The sequence below is a fragment of the Salvelinus alpinus genome, chromosome 10, assembly GCF_045679555.1.
Source record: "Salvelinus alpinus chromosome 10, SLU_Salpinus.1, whole genome shotgun sequence".
In the NCBI taxonomy this organism is placed as follows: Eukaryota; Metazoa; Chordata; class Actinopteri; order Salmoniformes; family Salmonidae; genus Salvelinus; species Salvelinus alpinus.
The window spans coordinates 51854439-51873149 of NC_092095.1; the positions used below are offsets into that span (position 1 = coordinate 51854439).

Genomic DNA, 18711 nt, shown 5'->3' on the forward strand with positions numbered 1-18711 from the left:
CAACAACTTTGACGCGTCACATGAACGATTATGTAAACTGTAACGTTGAACAATGTAACGGTTTGTCATGCCCCTGACACTTCACGCATCTAGAAGTTGGCCCACAAAACAGCCGACAACCTCACATTTAACAGTACAAGCAAAATATACCTGTTAAAAAAAGAAGAGTCAAGTTAAGTTCGTCGACGTTTCTTCAAAACAACGCATTTCCCTCCATAGCTATAGGAATGTTCATTGCATGAGCGGAGATGTGATCCATCCTCGAAGTTGGAGTTGCTGATGAAAGGCTCTGTCGTGCGCTTTCTGGGAGCTGGGTGCGCGCGCCCTCGAAGTGAAGAACGTTTGGATGACAAAATAAATAAATAAAATCACCAACACCTGCAATTCCATTCCACAGCTGATTTATTTAACAAAGCCTCATTTTCACAACTCTGAATCTTTTTTTAGTGTTTATGATACGCTCTTATTTAATCTTCATACACTTCCATTTGACACATGGCACATCTTTGCCAGTGTTGGACAACATACAACAGGGCGTTTTGGGGGGGAAATTCACACACTTAAATAAATCATTAAAAAAATTCACTAGACATCATATCATACACAGTCTACACATTGAATACAGTAATGTTCTGTAACACAGCATAACATTGTTTTTTAAATTTCTCTGTACAAATACTATTTGACATTTCACAGATATGACTTCATGATATATATTTGGCCAACATGGAAATTATTTATTTTACTCAAAATACAAATTCACATTATTTTCCTTTTGGCTGTAGTCGATTCACCAAGCTAGTTTTGAGATATTCACCGCCTTTACTATATCCATAACTGTCTTAGTTGATCAATTACAGCCAACATATATTGAACACCATGTTCATTTCTATTTTGAGTAAACTATCCCTTTAATGTTTATTTTTACGCAACACTCCTTCAGCACTCTCTCCATTCTCCACATTTCCAACCAAGCGGATGATTGGCTCATATCCAACCAACCTCATCATAAAGCCAACAGACCTTTCTTACTGCTGAGAAACACTAGAACAAACTATCCTGTAATAGAACACGTTCTTTGGCTGACATTACACCACTCCAGAAAACAACAAGCTCTTTCCCACTGGAACCACACACACACACGAGAACACGCACACTCATGTTCTTTCTGTCTCTCACATTTCTCTTTCTATCTCACACACACGCACAAACAGACTGATGAGTCAGTCCATGGTTCCTACATGGTTTCTCCACCCCTACACCCAGGAGTCAGGGGATCCAGTGTACTGGTTAGCCTTCTGAGAAGGCCTCCTCGTGGTGGAGTAGAAGTCCACGTAGTTAGTGGTGTTGGTATTGGATTTCAGTCTGTTAGATTGGGAGGTGTTGTATCGCTCTGTGGAGGTCAGGTTCTCCGGCTCGTCCTGGTAAGGCCCAGGCTCCTCCTCCCCGTAACCTTGCGGCGATGACAGATACATTCTGTAGTTGTTGTAAGTATTCCTATCCGGCTCGTCGGAGTAGAACACATCTTCCTGCTCGTAAAACAAAAGACAAATTCTTAAGACAAACTCAATCTCTTCAAGACAACAAACATGGGTCCTACATGAGAGTTGAGGGACTATTACACACAACCAGTGATGTAGTGGTAAAAAAAGAAAAGAAAATTGGTTGGTAATCTCTGATCGCAGTACGTAGTCCTATACTTTCAATGCATTTTTCCAGAAAAGGTGGGTAAACCCTCCTCCAAAACAGAAAATGTACCCTCCACTACACCACTGAACACAAATTGAAAGACCAAACTTTTAAGATACATTTAATCCATTGAACACAAGACAGGCTCTATGAGCACCACTACCCCCAATAAAGGACAATAGGGTTGTGTAATCTTATTTTAGGTAACTGAAAGAGAATTTAAAAGCCCAGTGCAGTCAGAATTGAGATTTTCCTGTGCTTTATATGCATTTCCACACTATGAGTTCAGAATAATACTGTGAAATTGAACAAATTATGATAATGCCCTTTAAGTCTAAGAGCTGTTTGAAATGAATGAAGTTTCAGCCTGTTTGGGTGGGATGGAGTTTGAGTACCCGGTATGTCACCAGGTGGGAAATTAGTTAATAGACCAATTAAACCTCTCTGCCAAAAATAGCCTGTTTTCTCCACTCAGACCACTCACAGGCTTAGCTAAATTCTTGCTAAGAAGCTATTGTTGTTAATTTTTGACACATTTAATTGAAAACAATCACAGTAAGATACTTGATTGTTACACAGAAATTATTTCATATTGAGATAAAAACAGCTGCATTGGACCTTCAAGACAACAGAACCACAACATATTTGTGTCTTACCTGGGACCTAGGATAGTCCTCTCTTGATGGTGAGGAATAGGACCCGATAAAATATGGTGTTTGCTTTTCTGACCCTGAAAGTGAAAAACAAAGAGAATACAAACATGAGGCATTGTTTAACTCCACTCTGTGTATGAAACATTCAAAATATATACAAATGTACAACGGAAAATGTACTGGCGATTAAAAAGACCATCATGGCTTACCTGTGTACTGGTTTTTGTGTAAACTGTTGTCTCCATAATATGTATCGAGTTGCATAGATGACTGAGCCCTCTGGTAGTTAGAGCTGTGTCTTCTGATCCCTAACATGGCAGGAGAGGAGGTTGCACTACCACCTGGGAAGACATTCCATTCATTCAATCACTCAACATTATATTTATAAACCACTGGTCAGAAAGTGCTTGACGGTAACCCGGGCCTAGACCTCAAAGAGCAAGCGGAAGCATAGTGGCAGGGAACAAACCTCGAGAGGAACCAAACCCGGAGGGAACATCCATTGTGGTGTGTGTTGATGAGTAGCTTGAACATGATAGTTGAGTGCTCTCACCTGATTGGCGGGGCACGGGGGACATCTGTAAGGTGCTAGTAGGCAGGGTTGGTTGAGACCTGTACCTGTCTCTCTCCAGAGTGGACACAGGAGTGATGAAATGACCGTGGTGCCATCCGTCCTACAACAGAGATAATTGCAACTCAGGACAGTGATATTTTACATCTGCAAAACTGTATTTTAAGGTATTTTATCATAGATCACTTCCGGTTTTTCCAAGGTAAAATGGAGCCAAGTCTCTAACTTTTGATATTAGTTAAGCGATTATACCAAAACCACAGTGATCTGACCTGTTTGTAGAGGGTGCGCAGGTCCCTGTACTGCCACAGCGTGTTGAGGACCTGAGCAGCCGCCTTCACCACCTTCATAGAATACCCCTTCCCCCTGCCCTTACTGATGTCCACCAACTTCTCGATGCCCCCCGTGTCTGCCAGGGCCTTGGCGTTCTCCATGTTCCTGCTGGTGACTTCGTGGAGCGTGCAGCAGACAGACGCCACCGTCTCGTCAGATAGCAGGGAGGGGCTTCCTCCAGGGAGACGGTTCACCAGGTCCCGCATCGCATACTTTCCTGGGAGGGGAGACAGGGGGCATGAAGGACTTATAAGTGTGTGTGTGAGAAAGAGAGAGAGTTTCTGTGTGTGTGTGTGTGTGTGTGTGTGTGTCTGACCTATAAGCTCCTTGTTCCTGCTGTCCAGGGCCATGTTCCTCAGAGCGGTGGCCACAGAGCAGACCACCCTGTCGTTGTCCATCCTCAGCAGCTCCACCAGGATAGGAAGCCCCTTCTCCTTGCGCACCGCCGCACGGATGTACGCCGCAAACTGCACACAGGGTATTATGATTTCAATCGTATTTTTATTTGACCTTTATTTACCCAGGAAGTCCAATTATGTTATTACAGCACCATTATCATTCAATAACACCAGATAAACAGTGTAAAGCGATGCACAACAGACATGAGCGTCAGGTGGGGGTTGTTGGTCTCTTGCGAAATAGATTTTCTCAATGAGACATCTTAATGAGACTAACCTGTATAAACAAAGGTTACAATGAAACAAAAAAGCAGTACACCTTCCAGTTTCCAGCAGAGAGGTTCTGAAGGGATCCAGCGGAGCCCTCCAGGGTGGCAGGGTTGGAGCTCTCTGCCAGCAGGCTGAGGTAGGGCTTCACCACGGCCGGGTGCCACAGCATCTCTGCCCCCCGCGGAGGCTTACCAAACCCCGGGATGGGTCCCACGCCGTCCCACTGAAAGCATAATGAAGAGCATGAGCGGGATATAGGCAGTCAGTTCTAATCAAATCTTGGAGGACAAACACCACAGAATGGAAGAAACGTTGTCCTCTGTCGCAACACTAACTACCGAGTTCCAAACTGCCTCCGGAGCTTCATGAAATGGGTTTCCATGGTCGAGCAGCCGCACACAAGCCTAGGATCAACATGCGCAATGCAAAGAGCCGGCTGGAGTGGTGTAAAGCTCGCCGCCATTGGACTCTGTTTGGTGGAGGAGGAATAATGGTCTGGGGCTGTTTTCATGGTTCGCGTTAGGCCCCTTAGTTTCAGTGAAGGGAAATCCTAACGCTACAGCATACAATGACGTTGTAGACGATTCTGTACTTCCAACTTTGTGGGAACAGTTTGGGGAAGGCCCTTTCCTGTTTCAGCATGACAAAGCCCCCGTACATGAAGCGAGGTCAATACAGAAATGGTTTGTCGAGATCAGTGTGGAAGAACTTGACTGGCCTGCACAGAGCCCTGACCTCAACACCATCGAACACCTTTGTGATGAATTGGAAAGCCTACTGCGAGCCAGGCCTAATCACCCAACATCAGTTCCCGACCTCACTAGTGCTCGTGGCTGAATGGAAGCAAGTCCTCACAGCAATGTTCCAACATCTAGTGGAAAGCCTTCCCAGAAGAGTGGAGGCAGTTATGGCAGCAATGGGGGGACCAACTCCATATTAATGCCCATGAGATGTTCGACGAGCAGGTGTCCACTTACTTAGTGTACATAGTGTATCTTAGCTAATGTTCTGTGTTAATTCTAACACATTTCCAGGCGCCTTTATCATAGGTGTCGGAGTGTGACTTAGCCAAGGAAAGCGGATAACCCCTACTATACACACCTTATCATCCAGCCAGCCCCTCTTCTTCTTCTTCCTCTTCTTGCCCCAGCAGAGGTAGTCTAGGTCCTTACTGGGGGACCCGTAGCCCAGCAGGGCATCCAGTTCCTGAGTCCCCAGCAGGCGAGACGAGGGCATCTCTATCTCCAGACGGTAGGACAGGTTCCTCAGAGTACACACACAGTTCTCCACAATCTGGGAGAGGAGGGGGAAGCATTTCAGCGATGCACACAATATACACACACACACACACACACACAAAGGGGGTAAGATCAGGAACTTCAAGTTGGGATAGCAGAGATGGATGGGCAGATACTGAGTGAAGAGGACTGGTCTAATTCTGGGTAAAGTAGAGGGGGTTCAGGCGGGTGAGGTGCATGTCATTGTTTCTGGACTAGCCTAAATGTACTACTCTTATAGTAAGCCCACCTTGCTGTCGAAGTCAGAGGTGCTAACGCAGGCCTTGAGGACATAGAGAAGTGAATCCACCAGCCCCTCACAACACCTCAGCTGACCCCTGGCCTCCTCTCCTGCTGAACTCAGGTTCCTGTAGCAAAACACAGTAGAAAGGTGAACAATACATCCACTTATACAATACATTAAGGGTTACACACACACACACACACGCCCACACACACGCCCACACACACGCCCACACACACGCCCACACACACGCCATTTAGCAGACACTTTAATCCAAAGCGATGTACAGTCATCTGTTCTTACAGGGATGACTTCCTCACTCCTCACCTGAGGCAGCCGGTGGTGTTGCGCAGCAGGAGAGAGGAGTGGAACTTGGTCTCCTCTCGGTAGTTGCTGCTGCTCCAGCCGGAGTGGGGGATGACCACAGTGTTGGTCAGGGTGCTCAGAGCGTCCCTGATGATGGTCATCTTGACCGCGTCGCACGACGACAGGTTCCACAGCACCCCTAGTGGTAAACGGGGATAGGCACGGATGTAGTGAGCAGAGGACACGTGCTGAGGTGGGGCCATAAGGTTGTATCCAGTCAGCCCTCACTTGATAATGCAGAGACAGGCAAGAAATACTGTATCAGCAAGCAGGCATATAGACCTCTCAAACTCAACTCTGGACCTCAAAGCCAGTTCCACTACGTTTTTTTCATTGTTCCCCTCTAATCAGGGACTGATTTAGACGGGTACAATGAATGAACAGGTAGAACAGAAAACCAGCAGGCTCCGGACCTCGTAGGGTAAGAGTTGAATACCTCTGGTCTAGACAGCCATAAAAACAGGCAGACAGCAACAACAAAAAAAGACAGAGACAGACAGTGAGGCAGAGAAACGTACCAGTGACGAGCTCCCGGACTTCGTTGTCGGTGGTCTTCCTCAGCAGTCTGAGCAGAGCGGGGACGCCACCAGAGTTCCTCAGGGCCACCTTGTTGTCGTCTGTAGCCTTGCCATAAACCAGGTTCCTCAGGGCTCCGCAGGAACTCTTCTGCACCTCCACAGCTTTGTGGTCCAGCAGGTCCACCAGGTGCTGGATACCTCCCAGGTGACATACCTGTTAGAAGAGGGTCAAGGTCACACACACCTGGAGCTGACAAAAAAAGTATAATCAATAACACAGTTACTTAAGCAAGAAGGCCCGAGGGGGTGTGGTATATGGCCAATTTACCACGCCTAAGGGCTGTTCCCTAGAACGACGCAACGCAGAGTGCCTGTATACAGCCCTTAGCCGTGGTATATTGGCAATATACCACAAACAACCGAGGTGCCTTATTGCTATTATAAACTGGTTACCAATGTAATTAGAACAGTAAACCATTTTTTGTCATACCCGTGGTATGCATTCAGGGGTCAAACCACCCAGCTTATATTCATGTTTTTAGGACTATCCTTTGTATTAATTCACTTTTTACTGCAGTGGGCTAAATCAGGGTCACACAGAGTGATTCTTGGTAGTCTTTAACCAATCTACTTTGAAACAAAAGTATATACCTCACAGACATGGTTATGGGCTTAAAGTAAATAAGACAACTGTACCATGTCAGATAGAGTTGAACTGTATTACATTTTGAGTTTGCATCCCAATATTACACATCACAGAAGACTGAAATATAACAAAACCGTTTGACATTTTCTGAAAATAAATATATATTTTTAAATTATGAAATTGTGAAAAATATTAATGACATTCCACCCATGACACCACTAGAGTGCGATTTGGTCATTCGACTGCAGAAAAGGGTTGTGTTTGTGCTTTCAAATCCTCTCTAGGGAAGGACTTCCCATCCCCATATAGTCTGTGTGATCATACACGTCAGCTGAGAGGTTAGGAACAGACAGGGACAGACATCCGGTTACCTCCACTTTGATGCGGTTGTCTCCGTAACACAGGTGCTGGAGGTAGGCTGCAGCATTGGCCTGGACCGAGGGGAAGTGATGCTGCAGCATGTGGATCACCTCAGGAAGATCGGGGTCACGCCATGCAAACTCCCTACAGAGGGCAGGGAGGGAGAGCGAGCGGGAGGGATATAGAGGGAGAGAAAGAGATAGCAGGACAGATAAGGGGAGAGGGAGAGAAAGAGATGGTAGGAGAGAGATAAGGGGAGGGAGAGAAAGTGAGTCTAAAAGCAATTTTCAATCTATCGCTTCCAACATCAATGACACGTCATTTGATTTGAATTCATCAATAACATGTCTGGATGTAATCATCACGTGGCTCAACGTGTGTGTGTGAGTGTGTGATGGTGCGTTGTGTATTTGTACCTAGGATCCTTTTGTATACTGTCTATGGAGGGGGATCTTGTGGCAGCCCTGTCGACCAGACCAGAGTGCCTGGAGAAAGAGGTCTCATTGGGCCCCTGTCCCTGCTGGGAGACCCTGTAGGGGTCTGCGTATGACCCTGCGGTGTTCAGCCCATAGCTGCTTCTTTGGTACGCCAGCGTGCTGCAATGGCTTGTGGTCCTCTGGAGGGTCCGCTGAAGGTTCTCCGCACCTGGGAATACAAAGAGGCAGATATATTCAGGATGGGTCGTAGCCTACACACACACACACACACACACGCGCACACACTTCTCCACTTTGAGTCTGTATAACTGCATCGCCATGTGTCTTAGAAACGACAGCCCACATATGAGTATCTTGTTGACTGTAGACTACAAACTAGTCATTACACACCGTGCAAGTCTCTGGTCCCAATGGTTCTAGCCATGTGCAGTTGTGTCTGCTACTAGTGTGTTGCAGTACCCGTGAGTGTCCTGTAGATAGCGCTGTGCGATCCGTGGTGGGCGTGGGTGGGGCTGTGATACAGGGGGCTTTGGAAGGCTCTGTCGTCGTAGACAGGCGTGACGTGGCAGTCAGGAGACATGGCCATCCTCATATCCTGGTCCAGTGGGCTGTGGTGAGTGGCGTAGGAGCTGTGCAGGCCTGGACACACACACAGCAGGAGAACATGAATAGTCATGACATTATTTACACTGTCAGCTGTCAAGATGGACTTGGAGGACAATGTTGTGGGTGATGGAAGGTGGAGAAATGGGGGTGAATTTCTTCATCAACCCTAAAATCAACCTTAAATCTAAAATTAATATTACAATCTGTAATCAGTTCTGTCGTATGTTGGTTGTGAATGGTTCATTCTAGGCTGCTGTAGTGTGAAAGTAGATCTATCTTCATGGTTGAGGTTGATGTAAGTGGTTTAGTATTTTATTAGGATCCCCATTAGCTACTACCAAGGCAGCAGCTACTCTTCCTGGAGTCCGAACAGGGTTCGAACAGTTACATCACAACAACAGCCTACATCATTAAATAAAACAATACAACATTCAAGACATTATTACTGTAATATTACAAATTACAATATAAAATCCACAATACCACAACATTACAATGTGTGTGTGTAGAGTGTCTGTGTTAGAGTGTGTATGCTTGTGTTTGTGTGTGTGTGTGTGTGTGTGTGTCTCTTCACAGTCCCCAAGTCCAGAACAGACTCTGGGGAAACACGCGGTACTAAATAGAACCATGACCACATGGAATAATTTCACATCAGGTAACTCAAACTAGCAGTAAAATCAGATAAAACAACACCTCACAGCACAACGCGGTCAGAAAGAGAGTTCCACGTGGTCATGGTTCTATTTAGTACCGCGTGTTTCCCCAGAGTCTGTTCTGGACTTGGGGACTGTGAAGAGAGCCCTGGTGGCATGTCTTGTGGGGTATGTCTGGGTGTGTTAGCTGTTTGAACAGACGGTTCGGTGCTTTCAACACGTCAATACCTCTCACAAAGACAAGTAGTGATGCAAACTATCTCTATAACTTTGAGCCATGAGAGTGTAACTGTAATTTGCCTATGTCCTTCTTTGCAGCACTTGACCATATATCTGGGCAGTAGTCCAGGTGTGATGAAACTATGGCCTGTAGGACTTGTGTAGTTGATTGTGATGTCAAGAAGACCGAGCAGCGCTTTATCACGGACAGACCTCTCCCCATCTCAGCTACCGTTGCGTCAATATGTTTTGACCATGACAGTTAACAATCTAGGGTTACACCAATCAGTTTAGTCTCCTCAACGTGCTCAACTGCCCCATTATTCATTCGATGAGGTTTAGGGTTTAGCGAATGATTTGTCACAAATACAATGCTGGTTGAAGTGACCACACCAACGCTAGAGTGCGTCTTGGATGGTGCAACCTCTTTTAAAAGCTCAACCTATTGAGATGTACTGTGCAGTATAGGCCTACGGCCAACAAGAATCCCCTGCATGCCTCTGCTTCAATGTAATGAGCTGTAAAAGGCTATGCTTTATGGTTCTCCAGGGCGCACTTGATTTACTTTGCCAGCAGGCTCCTTTCTTTTGGCCCTGTAAAATAGATGGAAACCAATCCATGCTGCTTTGTCATTTACCAAACACCCCCACAGCAGAGCAGTGCTCTGAATGACTCTGGCGACGCCTCAAATGGCACCCTATTGCCTATATAGTGCACTACTTTTGCCCAGAGCCCTATGGTTAACCTCCGAACAAGGGATTTATAAAACAGGGCTATGTGGGTCAGTAGGGTAGGCTCAGTGATATGATGCGCTGCAGGATGGATCAGGATAAAGGACAAAACACATCTCTGTCGCCACACTACAGATCTAGTATTTAGTTCATATAATCCCTTTCAAACAGAAACCAATGGATCTCTACAGAGCTAAATCGATTCAGAAAGGCAAGTTCTCCGCACGTAAATAAGAAGAGAGACTGGTACCGTTTTACCCTTTTCAATAATATTTTTCCTACCCTTGAACCAGCATAAAATGACCCTTTAAAGCTAGAATCTTTACTTGCCACATCAATTTTTGGACTTATAAAGGAATGATACTGTATATACCCATTGATTCTTGAAGAATATAACTTAAATAAATGCCTCATGAATTTGGTTCAATAGTTTTAGGCCTACCCCTTCAGAACAAAAAATATAAGCTTTTTATACTCCAATGTTTGTAAACAAAGCAAATGTAAATAAACACTGTATAGCAGGGTTCCCCAACTAGTGGCCTGCATAAAAGAGATACTGTATATGAGATTGTATACAAATGTAAGCAATGTTAGACATTATGATGTTTTGGTCAAATATTTGTTTGGGCTTCTTGCGGTCAATTTGCAGTCTACAAATGATTTGTAATTATGTTCCGGCCCTCTGACCATCCCCTCAGAAAAAATCCTCCCGCGGCTTAATCTAGTTGATGATCCCTGCTGTATAGCCTGAAAACATGGTTCAAACTACTATTATTATGTTGATGGATGGTCAGTCCTTGCATGCATAGCTTTGCATTTGAGAGTGGTTCAATTTATCCAGGCCCATCCCTCAGCTTTTTACCAAAACACAGGCGGGTGACAGCTTTGTTTGTTATTGTTTTAATTAAGGATTCCAGCTTTAAGTGCATGTGTGTGTGTGTGTGTGTGTGTGTGTATGCATGAACGTGTGTGCATGTGTGTGTTTCGAGGCAGAGTCCTGCTGTATGACTAACCAGTGAGGCTGTCAGGCCGTGACAGAGGCAGGGCGGTCCTCTCGTAGAGCCCGTAGGCGTCATGTATGTAGGGGAGAGCCTGAGCCCCCTGGCGGGGAAGTGTGGAACCGTAGTGCTGGGGCACAGCCGTCATACAGGACCTCAGAGGAGAGCCAGACAGCCCCCTACCCTCCACCAAAGACAGTGTAGACCCCAGGTGCCCGGAGACACTACCCATCGCCTGTTGAGGTGAGGTGGCATGACTGGCGCTCCCCGGAAGGGGGCTGGTCCGGAGAGGAGAGTCACCGTTCCCGTTCCTCTGGTGGGTGGGGGAGTAAGGAGAGGTGGCGCGCTGGAAGGAGGGGGTGGTGCCTGGACCGGGCAGGGAGGAGGGGGGCATGGTGGTCCCGGGGAAGATGCTGGCGAGGGGTTTGGGCTCGGTGAGGATGGGTGAGCCGTAGGCGCTGCCGCCCTGGGAGGTGCGGAGAGAGACCCGGGACGGGGACACGGCGCCCCCCACACCACACACAGGAGACTGGCCCCGGGAGGAGAGGGAGCCCATCCTCCTCATCACCCGCCCTGACGCTGAGACCTGGGATAGGAGGGATGCAGGAAGCAGGGTGAGTGGGGGAGAGATATGGACAAGGCACGACACACAGGAAAGCCAATTCAGTCCTTGATACATATGGTTATCTTTAACTTTGAGTTGCATACAGTTTGAGTAGGTTAACTAAGATATTATATAAATGGGCAGGCTTTTAAAAGGTTATATAATATGAATACGTGGGCATATAAATAGGTTGTCTGTCTCTTCACAGTAGGTTTACAGTACTGTTTACATCAATGATGTCGCTCTTGCTGCTGGTGATTCTCTGATCCACCTCTACGCAGACGACACTATTCTGTATACTTCTGGCCCTTCTTTTGACACTGTGTTAACAACCCTCCAGGCGAGCTTCAATACCATACAACTCTCCTTCCGTGGCCTCCAACTGCTCTTAAATACAAGTAAAACCAAATGCATGCTCTTCAACCGATCACTGCCTGCTCCTGCCCGCCTGTCCAACATCACTACTTTGGACGGCTCTGACTTAGAATATGTGAACACCTACAAATACCTAGGTGTCTGGTTAGACTGTAAACTCTCCTTCCAGACTCACATCAAACATCTCCAATCCAAAGTCAAATCTAGAATTGGCTTCCTATTCCGCAACAAAGCATCCTTTACTCATGCTGCCAAACATACCCTTGTAAAACTGACCATCCTACCAATCCTCGACTTCGGTGATGTCATTTACAAAATAGCCTCCAAAACCCTACTCAATAAATTGGATGCAGTCTATCACAGTGCCATCCGTTTTGTCACCAAAGCCCCATTTACTACCCACCACTGCGACCTGTACACTCTCGTTGGCTGGCCCTCGCTTCATACTCGTCGCCAAACCCACTGGTTCCAGGTCATCTACAAGACCCTGCTAGGTAAAGTCCCCCCTTATCTCAGCTCGCTGGTCACCATAGCAGCACCTACCTGTAGCACGCGCTCCAGCAGGTATATCTCTCTAGTCACCCCCAAAACCAATTCTTCCTTTGGACGCCTCTCCTTCCAGTTCTCTGCTGCCAATGACTGGAACGAACTACAAAAATCTCTGAAACTGGAAACACCTATCTCCCTCACTAGCTTTAAGCACCAGCTGTCAGAGCAGCTCATAGATTACTGCACCTGTACATAACCCATCTACAATTTAGCCCAAACAACTACCTCTTTACCTACTGTATTTATTTATTAATTTATTTTGCTCCTTTGCACCCCATTATTTCTGTCTCTACTTTGCACTTTCTTCCCCTGCAAACCAACCATTCCATTGTTTTATTTATATTTTATTTTTATTTATTTTTTTTTATTTTTTTTATTTTTTTACTTGCTGTGTTGTACTCACTTCGCCTCCATGGCCTTTTATATTTTTATTTATTTATACATATATTTGTTTGCCTTCACCTCCCTTATCTCACCTCACTTGCTCACATTGTATATAGACTTATTTTTAATTTTTTTTCACTGTATTATTGACTATATGTTTGTTTTACTCCATGTGTAACTATGTGTTGTTGTATGTGTCGAACTGCTTTGCTTTATCTTGGCCAGGTCGCAATTGTAAATGAGAACGTGTTCTCAATTTGCCTACCTGGTTAAATAAAGGTTAAATAAAAAAATAAAATAAATAAATAGGTGGGTTAGTGTATATTGGCTACCTGTGCGGAGGCCTGTCCCTCTGCCCGGGAGCTCCTGCTGTGACTGGGGCTTCCCCTGGGGCCGCTGCCTGACAGCACGTGTCTGGGATCTGACAGAACCACGTTCTCTCTGCTCACACTGTAGTAACTCATACTGCTGTCCTGGTAGCCACTGTCTGCATACGACGTCATATGGGCCACAGATCCTGTGAGAGGGAGGCGAGGGGAGAGGTAGAGGAGAAAGGGAGGAGAGGGGGATGCAGGAGAGAGGAGAGGAGAAAGATGGGAGGGAGGGAGGAGAGGAAGCAGAGGACAGAATGATGTTTGCCTTGTTGGTCTTCAGGTCTATTTCAGAGCTAGGCTACACAGTGAATGAGCATTTATGCAATCAATACATTCATAATGAATACAGCATCCCACGGTATGTAAAAGATAAGTGCCCATTTAAAGAAGTATTGTCACTAAGTTACGGAATGCGCCCGCTTAGGATGATATACTGTTTATTGTGCATTTTATGGCCAAATGAAAGCTGTCGTTACATTAGTTGTAGATGTTGTCTTAATATTTAATTAGTAAACCACTGCTACGTTATATACTGCATGTTGTGTCGCAGTACCTGGTATACTTTGATGTTATTCCACAGCTACTTTTTATTTCAAAGAATTTTCTGTCTTTTGATTTCAAAGCATTTTCAGTTTTTTTTAATTTCAAAGCATTTCTGCCTTTTGACTTTCAAACCTTTTCCCCCCCTTTTTGATGTCATCATTCCTGCGAGTTAAAAAAAAAAAAAAAAAAAAATCCATCTAGCCCTAAACACTCTATATTCTCCACGCTAAATCTAAACTGTCCCAAAAAAATGAAGAAGGCAGATGAAAAAGAGGATGCAGGAAGTAACAGACCCTCACTGTCATGCAGGGATGCCCTCTCCACTTCGGGGAGGTAGAGTGACCCGTGACCCTGATCAGCTCGGAAGAGACGGGAGGGTGACTGGTGAGAGCTGTCCATTACAGCAGCCCGGTGCTCTCCCATATCAGACACATCTACTGAGGAAAACAAGATGGCGTCATGTCAACCTGTGTCCTGTGATCGCTATCGAGATTGTTTAAAATCACAGGAGATTGGTGACACCTTAACTGGGGAGAACGGTCTCGTGGTAATGACTGGAGCAGAATAAGTGGAATGGTATCAAACACATGGTTTCCATGGTTTCCGGGTGTTTGATGCCATTTCATTTGCTCAATTCCAGCCCTTATTATGAGCCGTCCTCCCCTCAGCAGCCTCCTGTGGTATAAACGTAACTTACCTCAAAAGCAGTTTATGATGGGACTCGCTACATGCCCTTGTACCTGCACTTCCATTGGGCAACCCTATGGGTGTCTACACAATAGGATTTCAATAGGGGTCAATGTGATTTTAATATGGGAGAAGCTGTACCTGTGGATCTCCAAGCAAAGGACTTCTCTGATGAGTCACTGTAAAGAAGAGAAGGTAGTAAAATAATGGAGGGAAGGGGGTGGGGCAGGACAGGCATGGAGAGGAGATGAGAGCTAGATCAACATGACAGTTTACAACTTAATCCTGTGTTTGTATTTGTGTGTTGCATGTTGTGCGTTCAGTGAGCCTGGATAAAGGCATTACTGTAGCTACTCATCATCAGTAGCTCCAATGTAGGTGACATGCTGAGAAACAGGGTCAGGGCTCTGTGTGTGTGTGTGTGTGTGCGTGTGTGTACCTGCTACTGGCATCATCCTCATCGGCAGGCGACTCAGCTCCCAGCATGCACCTCTCCAGTTGACTGGCGACGATCTGACGCTCCTCCTCCAACTCCCGGGTCAGACGCTCAAACTGGAGCTCCTACGGCAACACGGAAGGGACAAACGGTAGAATCATACTCGCCGAATGACACTTTCTTTCACTGACAACAGCTTCCACTGTGATAACAATAACCAAGGTACACAGCCTTTGGCATGCTCACTTTGCGTCAATTTTAGAGCATTTTAATGTTTGACCTGTAAAATATCTATGGTCAAAAAAAGAGGCTTTGTGGCATTAAGGTCAGAGCTACTCAGATTCATCAGGCAGATTTCCCGCTGAACAGGGACGGGTGTTTCTTAATTTGTTTGTTACAAGTCAACATTATTATAAGAATTCAATTAAAAACCCTTCAGTGCTACAAATGTCTAAAAATGTGTATATAGACTAGGCAGACTTTATAGGCCATGAGGTGAGACTAACCGCTAAATGACGAAGCATCATCTAATGGAAGCAATCAGTGGCACAGTGGCAGCCAGCCACCAGCTTGAGCAGGATGGGTTCTTATCAGGATGGGAATAATCCCTCCTCCCATGCCAAGCAGTGCCAGGTTGTGTCTAGTACTGTACCAGCTGAGTGGTGAACTGGAGGGGTCACTGACTGACTGCCCATTGTCACAGGGTCACAAACACAAAGTGTCTCTGTCTAGTGAGAGGCGTCGACCCCGGAAGCTCAGATCCTGTCTGATGTACACACACCAGAGAGAACCAGACGACTTCTGCAACACACTGGAATCCTGCAAACCCACAGGAATGTCAGCCAAAGACAGAGTGACTGAGTGCAACACACACACAGAGAGCGCACACACACTCACACCAGAGAATTACTGGGCTCAACCAAGCACATCACACAAGCAAACACACACACAATAAATACAAGGGGGGGGGGGGAAACATATACACACATTAACACACACACACACACTCCCTGACAGCTGTCTAACTTCAACAGTTTGCAGCGCATTAGGGACCTTAGTGAAATACGGGCAGGGCAGCAGGGTGGGTGATGTAACTGGATTGAACCAGCCTGGCTGGCCTGGTGCTTTAACTCCACCTACAGATCTAGATCAAATCAAATCAAATCAAATCAAATTTTATTACATTTACATTTAAGTCATTTAGCAGACGCTCTTATCCAGAGCGACTTACAAATTGGTGCATTCACCTTATGACATCCAGTGGAACAGCCACTTTACAATCAAAAAGAAAGGAGGACCAAGGCACTCTTCATATAATTAATTAAAATGCCTTTATTAGTATGGCATGTTCAATAGAAACAAAGTTGTTTAAAAACCGACGCGTTTCGGCTGCATGGCCTTCGTCAGGGAGTACAGAAAAAAGAGAATACAATGTCCTCTTTTGAAAGGCTTTTCCAATTAGCCCTAATTAGAAGAGGGAGTGGTTACCAATAGTGCATCTAAATCTTTTAAGGGGGGGGGGGGGGGGGGGGGGTGAGAAGGATTACTTTATCCTATCCTAGGTATTCCTTAAAGAGGTGGGGTTTCAGGTGTCTCCGGAAGGTGGTGATTGACTCCGCTGTCCTGGCGTCGTGAGGGAGTTTGTTCCACCATTGGGGGGCCAGAGCAGCGAACAGTTTTGACTGGGCTGAGCGGGAACTGTACTTCCTCAGTGGTACACATACACATGGTTAGCAGATGTTAATGCGAGTGTAGCGAAATGCTTGTGCTTCTAGGATAGAGATGAGAGATGGACCATTCCCGGAAAACTAAAACAGCGGGGCACAGTATTCATCCAACATACTGGTACCAAACATTCCATGACAACAACAAGAAAACCATCAAGACTTAATTCTTACTAGAACGTCTTGTTCTCTTGGGACTTTTGGCACTAACATGGCATCCGCTGATTTTTCAAACGTCTTACTGGGTTTGACAATTTCTGAATGGCTACTTGCTCATTCAGCATACTGTTTGCTACAGCATCCGATGGACTCCTACTGCTATTCAGTATGAAAATGCTGATTTTGCACAGATTACTACTGCGGCTCATCATACTACTGCAGTTAGCTGACCCCCACACTTCTGCTGACTCTTTACAAAATCTGACAGAATTCAAGAGAGAAACCCCATTAGAAAACACTTAGCCTAAAGCCTTAGGTGTCGAAATACGTCAAAACAGCACGGCCATACTCACGCAGCAATAGAGTGTACGCAACAACAACAGAAATGAATCCATTTTTTTTTTTTTACTAAAAGATACACGAAAATCTATAAAATCTCATCAGGAAGACACTTCCAGTTTTCAGAATGAGACGACAACGAAAAAGATACTGCATTCATTTACAGTTTTGTGGCGGGTTTGATTGAACGTCTGGAATATTGTGACATTCACGTTAGTCATCACTCATTTCTGTACTAGCACTCAGGAGGACAGAACAGTGAGGCAGCCTACACTGTGCATCTGTAAATCCTTTATCTGTAAGCACTCTGCTTTCCCACAATTCTGATTGAGCGACAGTCTCAGAAAACACTGCTTGATCAATGGAGGTTATCTCCTTGTACATTCTAGCATCTCTAAATGCATAATATAACAGCAGAAGGGAAAAGGGGAGGGACAAAGACTCATAGAACTAGATCGAGATGGGGAAAGAGACAGAGAGAGAGACAGAGAGAGAGACAGAGAGAGAGACAGAGAGAGATCGGGAGGGAATGCGATTCATTCCTTCTGCGAGAGCACGAGAGGAGCAAAGGAGGGAGCTAGTCATACCTGTTCTTTGACCGAGGCCAGTAGGTTGTTGGTGCTGGTGTCTGCTTGGCTGTGCCCGCTCGGTCCCTCTCTGGCCGGCAGAGACCCTTCCCCCTCCTCCCCCATCTCCGCTGCCCGCTGCTCCGGGGATGGCATCCTCCACCCTCTGCCCTGTGGAGACATGCCCAGTACACATTACACAGACAATATGTTACTGTCCAGCACTAAAACCAAAACAAGGACTGCAGTGCATGGAAGGCCCAATTGCTTGCCATGACATTTTGCTACTTATTGGCAATACATGCATGCACTTCCACCAATGTGACAGGCTGAGAAGCACTGCACAGCACTTCAACTAGAAGCCTGTGTACAATAGCAATACAATTACTACAGCCACTGTCAATGGTATGTCAGCTCTCCCAATGCAAGATGATGCTGCATTACTTCAGGGCATTGGTGCAGCCAGTTCAATGAAAATGGAATGTGAGGTCAATGCATGATAGTATGATGATACACTGAAGCTATAAACCCATGACAGATACATTGTAACAAACAAAATCACCGTGTTTGAAGTTTGAACACGCAAGAGAAAATGTACACGGCGCATATGGATATTGAGAAGGTGAATCATCCGACTCTACCTAGGTTAAAATGATAGGGATCATGTATTTACAATTCTGCAACAGCTGCTTACTTACGAGGCACGAGCTAGTGCGATTCCTTAGCCGCCAGATGTTGCTGATGTACTGTTCAGGGTATACGTCCGTCAGGAATCCATTTTCCATACGACCGCGACAGCTTCATTTTGCAAACAGTGTCGCTAAGACTACATTACTACTTCATCCGTTAGCAATTATTCAAGCAATATTCCATGCATTGGCGAATGTCAATATTACTATTGATGTATCTGCCTTGGCTGTCCAAAATCTACCCAGCTACGGTGCAATTGACTTCTGTGGCACTCACCCACGATTCAGGATAGATGTGACGTCACCATGCGGT

At 45.7% G+C, this 18711-nt stretch overlaps 2 protein-coding genes across 6 annotated transcripts in view; both read right to left on the bottom strand.

Annotated features, from left to right (window-relative positions):
- LOC139532213 (protein TANC1-like) overlaps positions 1-270 on the bottom strand; it is a 50445-nt gene extending 50175 nt beyond the window's left edge. For both annotated transcript variants that reach the window (XM_071329572.1, XM_071329571.1), the window contains exon 1: positions 151-270. The gene's annotated coding sequence lies outside the window, so the exon portion shown is untranslated. The remainder of the gene's footprint in view (positions 1-150) is intronic.
- Positions 271-384: 114 nt separating this feature from the next.
- LOC139532214 (plakophilin-4-like) lies at positions 385-18706 on the bottom strand. Of its 4 annotated transcripts, none has more exons than XM_071329575.1 (21): positions 18408-18706; positions 17731-17880; positions 14925-15046; positions 14627-14664; positions 14092-14232; positions 13214-13398; positions 10985-11555; positions 8222-8401; positions 7742-7970; positions 7337-7469; positions 6320-6533; positions 5763-5940; positions 5442-5559; positions 5016-5207; positions 3964-4137; positions 3563-3713; positions 3186-3463; positions 2896-3016; positions 2552-2683; positions 2346-2419; positions 385-1532 (listed from the first exon to the last, which is right to left on the bottom strand). In XM_071329575.1, exons 1-21 carry the CDS (start codon positions 18492-18494, stop codon positions 1257-1259), a joined length of 3744 nt encoding a protein of 1247 aa, XP_071185676.1. In that variant the 5' UTR covers positions 18495-18706; the 3' UTR covers positions 385-1256. The 4 variants fall into 4 exon arrangements, with proteins under 4 accessions (XP_071185676.1, XP_071185677.1, XP_071185675.1 ...); XM_071329576.1 differs by having other exon boundaries at positions 14098-14235; XM_071329574.1 differs by having other exon boundaries at positions 385-1529; positions 14092-14235.
- Positions 18707-18711: the final 5 nt, after the last annotated feature.